The 14,531-nt window shown below is 38.8% G+C and overlaps 1 protein-coding gene across 1 annotated transcript in view; it reads right to left on the reverse strand.

The window, feature by feature from the left end:
* GFRAL (GDNF family receptor alpha like) overlaps positions 1-14,531 on the reverse strand; it is a 70,444-nt gene that overhangs the window by 34,312 nt on the left and 21,601 nt on the right. Inside the window, exon 6 of the mRNA XM_070777683.1 lies at positions 8,985-9,235. Within this exon, the coding sequence (XP_070633784.1) occupies positions 8,985-9,235 (251 nt within the window). The remainder of the gene's footprint in view (positions 1-8,984; positions 9,236-14,531) is intronic.

Here is a 14,531-nt window from a genome sequence, read left to right on the forward strand (position 1 = left end):
TCTCTCAGAGACAGCCGTGGCCATGTGACTGAAGCGTGGTCAACAGGGTTCAGGTGGAGGCAATGCGCACGGCTTCCACCAGCAAACCATAAAGTGCCCTCTGTAGCGAGGTGAGCTTCTGCTTTCTGGCTTACCCTGCTTCCAGCTGAGTGGAGAAGGCTTTGGAGTCCATCCTGATACAGAAAAACATGTTCAGAAGAGGCTGGTCCTCTAAAAGTAGGCTACTATACAGACGTTAAAAAAAGAATAAAGCTCAGCTCAGTTCAGATCAGTTGCTCAATCGTGTCTGACTCTTTGTGACCCCATGAATCGCAGCACGCCAGGCCTCCCTGTCCATCACCAACTCCTGGAGTTCACTCAAACTCATATCCATCAAGTCGGTGATGCCATCCAGCCATCTCATCCTCTGCCGTCCCCTTCTCCTCCTGCCGTATGTGTATACATTTGCAAATGGGTCTATCATATATTTTTAAATTAGAAAGGAAACTGTCGATCAGGATGTAGAGTTTGATTTCATTAAAACAATATATGTATGTATGTCAGGGAGAGGGAGGCATCAATTTAAGTGTCTACAAAAGGTTCAAAGTATGTGTGTATGTACATACATATGATAACATTATAAACAAAAAAAAAGCTGGAAAAAATGTACAACAAACTTGCAAACGTTGGATCTCTCTAGAGAATGGGATTTGGGGAAGAATTTAGCTTATCTTTATTTCTATATTCTTCAAATTTTGTTAAGCTTGCCTCTCAATTATGATGCTTTCCATTCCCTACTCAGATATTTGTCAAACAAACATAACAAATGGGAAGCTTTTCCCAACTGTCTTTTCTGGTCTACTCAATTTTTCCCATTTCAGATAAAGAGAATGGAACCAGAGGGGTTTTGGAAACCAGCTATAAAGGAAAGCAACTATTAAATCTATTAATAGGACTCAATAGATATAGGTAGTCTCCTTTATGTATTTGGTTTTTAAAAAATAATCCTTTAAAAGAGGAAGCTGAGCTTTCTGGGATAGAATGGGGCTATTTTCAAATCTCTTCTAGACAGTGGTCTATAGTTGGCATAAAAAACAACTTTGCACCAGGGAATAAGAGAATATTCCTGACAGCATTCAGTATACACACATATGCATGGACTGATATGTCCACACCTGGACATGGCCAGATGGTCAATACCAAAATCAGATAGATTATATTCTTTGCAGCCAAAGATGGAGACGCTATAAACGGTCATCAAAAACAAGACTGGAAGCTGACTGTGGCTCAGATCATTAACTTCTTATTACCAAGTTCAGATTTAAATTGAATAAAGTAGGGAAAACCACTAGACCATTCAGGTATGACCTAAATCAAATCCCTTATGATTATACAGTGGAGGTGACAAATAGATTCAAGGGATTAGATCTGATAGAGTCCCTGAAGAACTATGGATGGAGATTCATGACATTGTACAGGAGACAGTGATCAAGACCATCCCTAAGAAAAAGAAATGCCAAAAGGCAAAATGCTTGTCTGAGGAGGCCTTACAAATAGCTGAGAAAAGAAGAGAAGCTAAAGGTAAAGGAGAAAAGGAAAGATAAAAGCATCTGAATCCAGAGTTCCAAAGAATAGCAAGGGGAGATAAGAAAGCCTCCTTCAGTGATCAATGTAAAGAAATAGAGGAAAACAACAGAATGGGAAAGACTAGAGATCTCTTCAAGGAAATTAGTGATACCAAGGGAACATTTCATGCAAAGATGGGCTCGATAAAGGACAGAAATGGTATGGACCTAACAGAAGCTGAAGATATTAAGAAGAGGTGGCAAGAATACACAGAAGAACTATACAAAAAAGATCTTCATGACCCAGATAACCACGATGGTATGATCGCCTGCCTAGAGCCAGACATCCTGGAATGTGAGGTCAAGTGGGCTTAGGAAGCATCACTATAAACAAAGTTAGTGGAGGTGATGGAATTTCAGTTGAGCTATTTCAAATACTAAAAGATGATGCTGTAAAAGTGCTGCACTCAATATGCCAGCAAATTTGGAAAAAGCAGTGGCCACAGGACTGGAAAAGGTCAGTTTTCATTCCAATCCCAAAGAAAAACAATGCCAAAGATTGTTCAAACTACCATAAAATTGCACTCAACTCACATGCTAGCAAAGTAATGCTCAGAATTCTCAAAGCCAGGCTTCAATAGTACATGAACCATGAATTCCAGATGTTCAAGCTGGATTTAGAAAAGGCAGAGGAAGCAGAGATCAAATTGGCAACATCCGTTGGATCATTGAAAAAGCAAGAGAGTTCCAGAAAAACATCTACTTCTGCTTTATTGACTATACTAAAGCCTTTGTGTGGATCACAACAAACTCTGGAAAATTCTTAAAGAGATGGGAATACCAGACCACCTGACCTGCTTCCTGAGAAATCTGCATGCAGGTCAAGAAGCAATAGTTAGAGCTGGACATGGAACAATGGACTGGCTCCAAATCGGGAAAGGACTACATCAAGGCTGTATATTGTCACCCTGTTTATTTAACTTGTATGCAGAGTATATCATCTGGTGGCTTAGTGGCTTAGACAGTAAAGCATCTGTCTACAATGTGGGAGACCAGGGTTCGATCCCTGGGTGGGGAAGATCTCCTGGAAAAGGAAATGGCCACCCACTCCAGTATTCTTGCCCGGAAAATCCCATGGATGGAGGAGCCTGATAGGTTACAGTCCATGGTGTCACAAAGAGTTGGACACAACTTCCTTATCAAGAAGCAATAGTTAGAACTGGACATGGGACAACGGACTGGTTCCAAATTGGGAAAGGAGTACATCAAGGCTATATATTGTCACCCTGTTTATTTAACTTGTATGCAGAGTACATCATGAAAAACGTTGGGCTAGATGAAGCACAAGCTGGAAGAAAGATTGCTGTGAGAAATATCAATAACCTCAGATATGCAGATGACACCATTCTTATGGCAGAAAGTGAAGAGAAACTAAAGAACCTCTTGATGAAAGTGAAAGAGGTCAATGAAAAAGCTGGCTTAAAACTCAACATTCAAAAAATGAAGATCACAGCATCTGGTCCCATCAGATCAGATCAGATCAGATCAGTCACTCAGTCATGTCTGACTCTTTGCGACTCCATGAATCGCAGCACGCCAGGCCTCCCTGTCCATCACCAACTCCCTGAGTTCACTCAGACTCACATCCATCGAGTCAGTGATGCCATCCAGCCATCTCATCCTCCGCCGTCCCCTTCTCATCCTACCCCCGATCCCTCCCAGCATCAGGGTCTTATCCAATGAGTCAACTCTTCACATGAGGTGGCCAAAGTACTGGAGTTTCAGCTTTAGCATCAGTCCTTCCAAAGAAATCCCAGGGCTGATCTCCTTCAGAATGGACTGGTTGGATCTCCTTGCAGTCCAAGGGACTCTCAAGAGTCTTCTCCAACACCACAGTTCAAAAGCATCAACTCTTCAGCGCTCAGCCTTCTTCACAGTCCAACTCTCACATCCATACATGACCACAGGAAAAACCATAGCCTTGACTAGATGAACCTTTGTTGGCAAAGTAATGTCTCTGCTTTTGAATATGCTATCTAGGTTGGTCATAACTTTCCTTCCAAGAAGTAAGCGTCTTCTAATTCCATGGCTGCAGTCACCATCTGTAGTGATTTTGGAGCCCAGAAAAATAAAGTCTGACACTGTTTCCACTGTTTGCCCATCTATTTCCCATGAAGTGATAGGACCAGATGCCATGATCTTCATTTTCTGAATGTTGAGCTTTAAGCCAACTTTTTCACTCTCCACTTTCACTTTCATCAAGAGGCTTTTGAGTTCCTCTTCACTTTCTGCTATAAGGGTGGTGTCATCTGCATATCTGAGGTTATTGATATTTCTCCTGGCAATCTTGATTCCAGCTTGTGTTTCTTCCAGTCCAGCATTTCTCATGATGTACTCTGCATATAAGTTAAATAAACAGGGTGACAATATACAGCCTTGACGAACTCCTTTTCCTATTTGGAACCAGTCTGTTGTTCCATGTCCAGTTCTAACTGTTGCTTCCTGACCTGCATACAAATTTCTCAAGAGGCAGATCAGGTGGTCTGGTATTCCCATCTCTTTCAGAATTTTCCACAGTTTATTGCGATCCACACAGTCCCATCACTTCATGGCAAATAGATGGGGAAACAATGGAAACAGTAACAGATTTTCTTTTATTGGGCTTCAAAATCACTGTGGATGGTGATTACAGCCATGAAATTGAAAGATGCTTTCTCCTTGGAAGAAAAGCTATGACCAAATAAGATAGCATATTAAAAAGGGGAGACATTACTTTGCCAAGAAAAGTCTGTCTAGTCAGGCTATGGCTTTTCCATTAGTCATATATGGATGTGACAGTTGGACTATAAAGAAAGCTGAGCACCAAAGAATTGATGCTTCTGAGAAGTGGTATTGGAGAAGACTCTTGAGAGTCCCTTGGCCTGCAAGGAGAACAAACCAGTCCATCCTAAAGGAAATCAGTCCTGAAAATTCAAAGGAAGGACTGATGGTGAAACTGAAACTCCAATACTTTGGCCACCTGATGTGAAGAACTGACTCACTGGAAAAGACCCTGATGCTGGGAAAGATTGAAGATGGGAGTAGAAGGGGATGACAGAGGGTTTGATGGTTGGGTGGCATCACTGACTCAATGGACATGAGTTTGAGTAAGCTCTGCAAGTTGGTGATGGACAGGGAGACCTGGTTGCTGCAGTCCATGGGGTTGCAAAGAGTTGGACATGAAGGAGCAACTGAACTGAATACACATACAGAAAATTTTACCAATCATAAGCTCTTGTGGTAGGCTGAAGCTATCTTTCACCTATCAGGCTGGTACTACTTAACATTCACTACTTCACATACTTTTGGAACAACAGGGAAGCCTGGCATGCATGCAGTCCATGGGGTTGCAAATGGTCGGACACAACTGAGTGACTGAACTGACCTGAGCTGTGGACATTATTTTTCCAGTAACAGGAAGAAAACAGTGATCTCTTAACTCTTTTCATTTTTGCGGTCCTCTCTGTCTTTACCAATTTCTCTTTCTTCCATTTCTCTCTTCCCTCTCTCAGCTCTAACTGCCACAGTTTGTTCTGGGTTGCAAGATGCCAGAGGGGAGTGAGTCTATACATGCAGAAGTTTGCAAGTAAGTGCAAGTTGGTGGCTTTTGTAACCAGTGTCAGCAGGAGGCTCATTGCCCAAATGTGGTCCTGCAGGCAGGCACTGAGGCGTGCTCTTTAGCAACTTCTCAAAGCTCAGATTTGAGACCAAAAAGTAGAGGTTCTGCCTCAGAGGGCTACGGAGCAGCCTGAATGGACTCAAGCTCTAATTGTCCTCATGGTTTTCCCTGCAGGACAGCACTATGGGATGGAGTCAACCAGCCAACATTAGGGTCCCACGTCCACCGCAACCTGTGATGGAAGTCCAGCCCCCATCTTACCCCTCAGTTTCCTTCATCTCCCAAGTGAAACTGCAGAAATAATAGTGTCTAGTTCTTGGAATAATTAAAGTTAGGTGAGAAATGTGACCCCAAACAAGCACTGATTCTAGCAACTGTCTCATTATTTGTAATCATTATAAGGTTCTGACTTGGATACATCGATGTAGGTGACTTCTGCATTAATTAGTTTCAAGCAAATGCTTTTCAAACTTTTGAGAGCAACACATTAGTGAGTCATGAAGTCAATTTAGTAGATAATCAGCATTGAAAAAAAATGGAATAGAATAAAAATTTTGAAAAAACAGAAGACACTGCATATAAATATCTAATGTAAAATGTGTTGCTCACTGTGCTCTGAGGTCAAGTGAATTTGAAACAAGACTTGAAGCAAAACAAATATAACAAATGGAAAATTTTCCCCGACTGTCCTCTCTGTTCCATTCATTCCGCCCCTTTCAGATAAAGAAAACAGAACCCCAGGGTTTTTGGAAACCAGCTGTAATGAGAGCAATTTTTCTTTTAAAGATTGATACAATGATACAATGTATCAATTGTACAATGATACAATTGATACAATGTCTGTTCCCTGCAGGACATTGATAAATACAATATTTATTTTTTTATTTCTTTAATTTTATAATGGAACATAGTTGATTAACAATGATGTGTTACTCGCAAGTGTATTTTGGTAATGCATGAGCCTGCTGGGCTGATATAAAAACTCAGAGGCAGTGGTTAGAAAGAGTTCATTCAAAAATCTCCATGTGCTACCACTTCCCAGGTATATGGGGCAAAGGATGGAGGCTTGTTAGGACTAACCAGGCCAAGGGTTCCATTTGTGTTTTTGTCTGAAACTTTTTCTATAGTTTAAGTACCCAGAACTATGACAGATGGCCAGAAGGCCTTCATGGTTCCTTTACTTCTATAAACCTGTCACTTAAAATTCTGACTTTAAGTAATGCTTGAGGAGAAAACCTCATCATGTTTAGTCTTCCGAAGTGAGTGAAGAAATGTGAAATCATTTTGAATTCTCATGTTTGTAAAACATTATAGAGTTTGTCAACGTTTATGGATTTCTGTGTCCATTTCCACTGTCTTTTCATGAATATATTCAATGTATGTATATATAGCTTTGTATTGGTAGCCAAATACAATGAAAGCAAAACATAATACTAATTAAAAACATATGGGGAAACCAGGCTTGGAAGCAGAATTAGGTTACTTGAACTGGTATTTGAAATTTATGCCCAAGGAACTGGTTTATCACTAACTTGTAGGATATACATTTTTCCCCCCTGGTATCATTTGCTATGGAGAAACCACTTATAAATAATCATGATAGTGTAATTTTATATGTTGCTGTTGGTTTAGGTTATTTTATTTGGTATTTCCTTTTGTAATATTAGGAGCCATTCATTATAAATACCTTTAGTTCCAACAGAATTAGCCACCTAATATTAATCAGAGAAAAAGATTATTTAGAAAATATGACTCAACATAGACCATGGGGTAATTTTCCTCTTTGCATCATGATTTCCATTGAAATATATCTGTAGTGCTAATTATAGAAATTGTAGGAATCCCACAGACAGCTTTATTGGAATCAAAACCATACACTCTGAGTTGTATGTCTATAAGCTAATGCATAGCAGATCACCATTTTGATTATATTGGCTAATGTGTATCTCTGTAGTATCTTTAAAGAAAGATAGAAGAGAATAAAATATCTGTATCTGTTTGTAGTTAGATAAGTACGCTTGCCTGGGAAATCCCATGGACAGAGGAGCCTGGTAAGCTACAGTCCATGGGGTAGCGAAGAGTCAGACACGACTGAGCGACTTCACTTTCACTTTTCACTTTCATGCATTGGAGAAGGAAATGGCAACCCGCTCCAGTGTTCTTGCCTGGAGAATCCCAAGGACAGAGGAGCCTGGTGGGCTGCCGTCTATGGGGTCGCACAGAGTCAGACACAACTGATGTGACTTAGCAGCAGCATAGACATATGTATCATAGATACAGCATAGATCTGTATCTATACAAATTTGCATAAATATCATGATAGTTTCATTGTATATGGTCTTTTTTGCAATGGTAAATGTCTATTATTCTCTCCTGAACTTTGGTACTTGTGGGTTTGGAGGTTACAAATAGTGATCTAGGGGCTGAGAATGTTTTGGGATTCGAATATAGTTGCATGAGTTAAGCCTGAAGGTGGATGATGGAGAGGTCCTGAATTAGCGTGTGATCACATTGTTAGATTTCTTCCTAGGAGACTCATAGCCAAATTCCTTTCAACCACTTGTTCCTTCTGAGACCCTAGACAAATTATCGAAATTCCTAAATCTGAATGGATCAGCCCTGGGATTTCTTTGGAGGGAATGATGCTGAAGCTGAAACTCCAGTACTTTGGCCACCTCATGCGAAGAACTGACTCATTGAAAAAGACTCTGATGCTGGGAGGGAGTGGGGGCAGGAGGAGAAGGGGATGACAGAGGATGAGATGGCTGGATGGCATCACTGACTCAATGGACGTGAGACTGAGTGAACTCCGGGAGTTGGTGATGGACAGGGAGGCCTGGCATGCTGTGAAGCATGGGGTCGCAAAGAGTCGGACACGACTGAGCGACTGAACTGAACTGAACTGAAATCTGAATGGAGTAAATAATAACTTTAGAAAATGTGTTTCCCATCCCCTCATTACAGGTAGATTAGCAGACATATTAAAGACCAAGGGGAGGTAACTAAATCCAAGGATAAATATGTTTCACTTCGATTGGGACAGCCAATACAGTAGATTGCTAACTATCCTTGGTGAATCCAACTTTGAATATAAACATACTCATACACACCCTTCTCACAATAACTGTGAACTCAATCATGTGACTTGCTTTGTCCAATGGGGCATTAGAAAATATAGCAGAGGCAGACACTTGATAAATTCTTGTTTACTGGGGAATAACTGCTAGGGATGTTGCTATGATCATGAAAGATACAGGGTTTACTGCTGCAGAGGTCACGTGAAGGAGAACTCAGCCAACTGTGCTTGCTAACCACAACCTGAACAGATCAGCGTTGGTCTCACCACCAGATGACTGTAACCACCCAAGCAATACCAACAGAAGAATCACCTAAGTGAGTAAAGCCCAATGAGAAGAATTGTGATCAAATTATTATTTCAAGTTTTGGGTTGGTTTGTTATTTGTAACAGATACCTGATATCTTCAGTTATCTGGTAGGATAAATGTTTTAGGCTGTTGTTATTGAAACCAATAAATGATACCTAGGAGTGAACAATCTTACAAATTAAAAACATGCACCACTTGCAGATAAATGAGTTAAAATAGCGTGTGCACATAGCATAATCAGAAAACAGATTTAAAAACTGAATAGCAAACATAGAGTTGTCTTTGTGAACAAATTTTCCATGTTAGATTACTACTTCGTGGTGTATACAGAAAATCAATATATGTTACATTGCCTTCTCCATATGTGACATATATATATATATATATATAACTTACTGAAACATGATTTTCTGTGGAGCATATGCTGGAAAGTCTTGCACAAGGATTCTTCACTTTGGGTAATGGTCCTACAGGTGCACTGCCCTTGGAGGACGGTCCCAAGGGTACCAATGTAAGCCGCTTTGCAGTCATCACTTCCAGAGCAAGCGAGGTCTTGCTTGCTTAAGGTACCAATGCATGTCTCATCCTCATGGCACTTTCTCATCACATGCTGCCAGCACTTGGCCTGGAATATTCTATAGCGCCTCCTGGAAAGAGTCAGGAAATGGAATGAGTCTCTGCATATCATTAGTTCACACTAACATGTAGTGATATCTCACCTGACAAAGAAAGAAAGAAAGAAAGTGAAGTCACTCAGCCGCGTCCGATTCTGCGACTCCATGGACCATAGCCTACCAGGCTCCTCCATGCATGGGATTTTCCAGGCAAGAGTACTGGAGTGGGGTGCCATCTTCTCCAGGGGATCTTCCCAACCCAAGGATCCTGCATTGCAGGCAGATGCTTTACCCTCTGAGCCACCTGACATAAAACAAAATGCCTTCTGGGTGCTTCTAAACATAGCTGGAAACTAAGTTTGTATATTCAAACATCCTAATAGAGAGTGTGGAAGAAAAATTAGAAAAATATTGTGAATTATTTTCCTTTTGTGATGAAAGACAGAGGCTAAGTTTAGGATTCCCTGGATGACTCTTCCTTCCTTACTAATTTTATTTCAGTGGGTGATGATTTGCAGTACGAACTACTTGGGAGATTTATTAGCAATAATTTTTGAAGCAGAATGTGGTTTTGAGACTATATTTGACCATTACCTCCCACCAAGTGATCTCAGAAAAGACTCCTGACTTTTCATGAGAGTTCTCCCATAGGATGGGAGGTCTGTGCTCTTTCTCAATGTTTCTAAGCAGACTAATTAGAATTAACATTAATGCTCTGGGGTTCTCTGGCAGCATGAGCTAATTTAAAGCAAAACATGAGTTTATTTGATGGGCTGAGATAATCTGCTAGAACCACATCCATTCATAACTTTTCTGACTACATATTTCATTCTTGCTGTCTTAATCTTGAATAGAAGTCTGGATAATGTACAATAATTTCATATTTGGAACTTTCACAGTAAGAAGATATCTACTCAGTGGAACCAAAGATATTAATCTTTGTCTTTAATATTTATCACCTATAATTATTTTTCCTTTTCTTGAATAAATCACTATAAAATATGCATGCAAAGCCTCTGAGTATATGTCATTTGTCCTGACTTTACTTGCTTTCATGATGTTCAGTTCAGTTGCTCAGTCGTGTCCGACTCTTTGCGACTCCATGAATCGCAGCACGCCAGGCCTCCCTGTCCATCACCATCTCCCAGAGTTCACTCAAACTCATGTCCATTGAGTCAGTGATGCCATCCAGCCATCTCATCCTCTGTCGTCCCCTTCTCCTCCTGCCCCCAATCCCTCGCAGCATTAGGGTCTTTTCTGAAGAGTCAACTCTTCGCATGAGGTGGCCAAAGTATTGGAGTTTCAGATTTAGCATCAGTCCTTCCAGACTGGTTGGATCTCCTTGCAGTCCAAGGGACTCTCAAGAGTCTTCTCCAACACCACAGTTCAAAAGCATCAATTCTTCCACGCTCAGCATTCTTCACAGTCCAACTCTCACATCCATACATGACCACTGGATGTTACTCTGCTTAAATCCATAAATCGCATCATTTTCAATAATCCTGTATTTTAAGTCATCTTAAAGGAATCAGCTTTTAAATACAATGGTAAAATTAATAATATTTACATTTATATTTAAGAAAATATTGCAAATATTTGAGCATATAATTCTGAATCCAGAAGAACAAGTATGTTCCTTTAATGCAATTAAGAATTGTATATAAAATGCCATCTAAATGTAAGCACTGGAAGTATTGATTGTCATTTATGAGGTTGACAGGTGCCATTTATTCTTTCTTAAATGTATGTTTTATAAAGTTTAAGTTACATTATTTATGTCTTCATAAAAGTTAATTCATTCAAAAATGTTTTGAAATTTTGAAAAACTGACTGAAGGATATTTAATTAAAAATAAAAATATAATAAAAACTTTTTGGTTTACTCATAAATACGACAAATTTTTTATATTATAGGAATTGTGCTTTATGTTTTAAATGCTTTGATGTGTAACTGTTTCATTATCCTTATTTTCTAGATATTCTTCAGTTTCTTATTCTGGTTTTTTATTTGAAACATTAACTATCTAAGAGAGTAATTTTTAAAATAGTGTTGATCATTTGTTTTAGTTTTGCTATAAATTTCTCGTTACATCGTAAGCCATAAGAGAATGTGGTCTGTGTGATTTCTGCATATAGAATGTATTACATTTACTTTTATGGCCTAATATATAGTCAAACTTTGTGAATATTCTCTGGCACTTAAACATGTTTATGGTGAAGTTTTGTTTCTAAAAAAGTAGGTAACATTTCTTCTAAGCAAACATTTTTTTCACTACTTTCTGGAGCTTATACATATGAAAAAACATAATTTCCTATAAATCCCTAAACACTTATAATTGACAAAATATAATCTCACTTTCCAGTGTATATATCTGTATTGAGCAAAATTAATTGAAAAAAATAGTATTTATATCACCTTCTTTGGCCTTTTCAAATAGAGGAGTTTTAAGACCTGTCACAAATTGAGGATTCTTGTACAGGGACATAAGTTGTATTTTAAAACCTAACCGTTCTGCTTTGCTCCAGATATAAGCACTTTTGCAGGAAAGATATATGATAAAGTCTTAACACTCTCACTGAAGAAGTTGTTTTTCATTGGGAGTTTTTTTTTCCATCTGAATTACATTAACGATAATTTAATAAAAATACTGGAAATCTCCCTAAGGCAAAATCTGCTTGAGCAAATGACAGAATTTGTCTTTTCATCTTGACAACTAATATTGTGTAATATTTCCATCTCCTCTATAAAGTATTCATTAAGAGACTATTTGCACATGGTGAAAAGAAATAGAAGACACACAGTCCTTAATCCCTGAATTAATGTATAAAAGATAGAAATTACATAAAAAGAGACATGTATCTGTATATTAAAGCATTATACACATTAAGTACAAGACACTTTAAAATGGAGGGAAATGAGGTGACATTTTAAAAATTAATTTATTTTAATCGGAAGCTAATTACTTTACAATATTGTAGTGGTTTTTGCCATACATTGACATGAATCATCCAGGGGTGTACATGTGTCCATCATGTTCTAGACCCTGCACTACGCACTTTGGAGAGGTCATGAAATCCAGGATTCCTTGTAGAGGAAAAGTATCAACTCTGTACCAGTTAATCTGAGAAAGTGTTGATGCCAAGGTGAGGTGCATGCAAGAGTGTATGTTTCAGAATCCATCACAGAGCTTCTCAAAGGTCTATAGCAGCAGACTCCATCACTCTCATTAAAATATTTTATTTTATAGGGAAGCTCAGTTAAGTCATGCTTAGAAAATTGAGTACAAATCACTCCAAGGTAATAAGGTAGAATATTCAGTGCCTTGGCACTGGAATCAGGTAAAGCTGGGTACCCACCATGGAGACATCTGGCATTTTTACATGGATTACTTAAAAAAAAAAGTGTTCCCTAGCTGGTTAAAATGTTATTTGGTTTCACTGTTAGTGTAGATAGATGTATGATAGATAGTAATATTCTATGAGAATATTAGTGTAAGCAAACATTTTTAACATTTTTCTTGATTGTATGTGATACCATTATTTTATTACACCTAAAATCACTTTTTGGAAATTAAGTTATTGTTTTCATTAAATGCATTTTATTTATTTATTTATTTTTTTGTCATTGAGCTTAAGACTAATTCCAAACACATTAGGGGAATTAAAAGGTGCAAAAAGTCTGCATCTTTGAATCAATGAAACACAATAGTTCACTTAATAAGAATTTTTGAGCTTTAAATTAGTTTGAAAAATGTAAACTGCATTATAAAAATAGTTTTTGCTATTAATTTTAGTATTATCTGAAGAGAAATAATTAGTAAACTTTAACTGATAAACATCTATAGGAAAAGATCCTCAAACAAAACTTTCTTAAGAATTTTGGCATTCTCTATGGTAAGTTGAAGGAAAAAAAAAAAAACAAGCATTTTGCTGAGATCTTCACCCTTTATCTTATAGAATGTGCATTATGAGGAAGTAGTTGTCTTTTTTGACAAATATTTGCAAGACCTGGAGTTACTTTGCAAGCTGGAATGACTGACAGTGAAGTTGTGAGGAGAGTTAAAGTTGAAGGAAAGCACTTTACCAAGAACCAGCCCTTTAGGAAATGATGTCATTAAATCTCGTTTTTCACTGGTTCAAGCAGGTGACCAAAGTGACAAATTCCTCCTTGAGCTGTCACACCGAGCCCCTCCTCCACACTAAATGTTTACTTTGATCTTTGAATGAATTCACTATATATGGAGTTTTATTCATTTGAAGACAATTAAACAATACTGTCCCTGATAGGAAGTACTGGGCAAGCAAACGAGTATAAATTATCTTGGGATGATTATCCTGGGAAGCAGAAGATTCATCCCATAATTATACAGCTGAATGATGGTTTTTAAAGGAAGCTCCTTTAACGTGGTAACACCAATGTTACAGATAGTTTTGATTTTATTCTTTCCTCCATCTTCTTACTCATTTCCAAAGAGGTCTGCTTCACTGTGGCTTTCTTACCACACCAAACATCAATTTGCCTTGAATTTTTAAGGAAATGTGTTTATCGAAGACCACAGGAGGAAAAGAGAAAGTCAGGGTGTCGGATTCAATTTATGATTCCCAGGAGGAGTTACCTGCAAAGGTAAAGTCTAGCTTTCACTAGCAGCCGGAGTGGAAATTTTAATAAGTTGGGCAGATCATTCACACCTCTGCTCAAAATCCCTCAACATCGCTCTGCTTTCTCAGAGTAAATCCTATCTCCTGTTCCTCTCCACCTTGTACACGCTCTCCTCCTTGCATGAGAGCCTGCCACGTTCATTTTTTCCCCGGCGCTGGCTCATCCTTTTGTCTGGGATCTCTTATTTCTGAAACTCACTGAGAGAAGCTCATTTTCTCGCTTCTTCAGCTCCCGTAAAATGTCTCTCCTGGGGCCATCCCACTGACACTGCAATTCTTTTATTCTTTCTGCCTTTCACACTCCCCTTATTACACATGCATATGTGTGCGCTTGTGAATCTCCAGAGTACTCATCATCATACAATATAAGACTGTTAGTCACTCAGCTGTGTCCAACTCTTTGTGACCCCATTAATTTCCCACCAGGCTCCTCTGTCCATGGAATGCTCCAGGCAAGAAAACTGGAGTGGGTAGCCATTCTCTTCTCCAGAGCAGCTCCCTGACCCAAGGATTGAACTGAGATCTCCTGCGTTGCAGGTACATTCTTTACCATCTTAGGCACCAGGGAAGCCCATTTACAACTGCGTGAAAAATACACACTTTTCCTATTTATTTTCTATCTACACCTACTGAATACATTCCACAGGGCAAGCATTTTGTATCTTGTAACC

Source organism: Bos indicus, chromosome 23, assembly GCF_029378745.1.
Source record: "Bos indicus isolate NIAB-ARS_2022 breed Sahiwal x Tharparkar chromosome 23, NIAB-ARS_B.indTharparkar_mat_pri_1.0, whole genome shotgun sequence".
In the NCBI taxonomy this organism is placed as follows: domain Eukaryota; kingdom Metazoa; phylum Chordata; class Mammalia; order Artiodactyla; family Bovidae; genus Bos; species Bos indicus.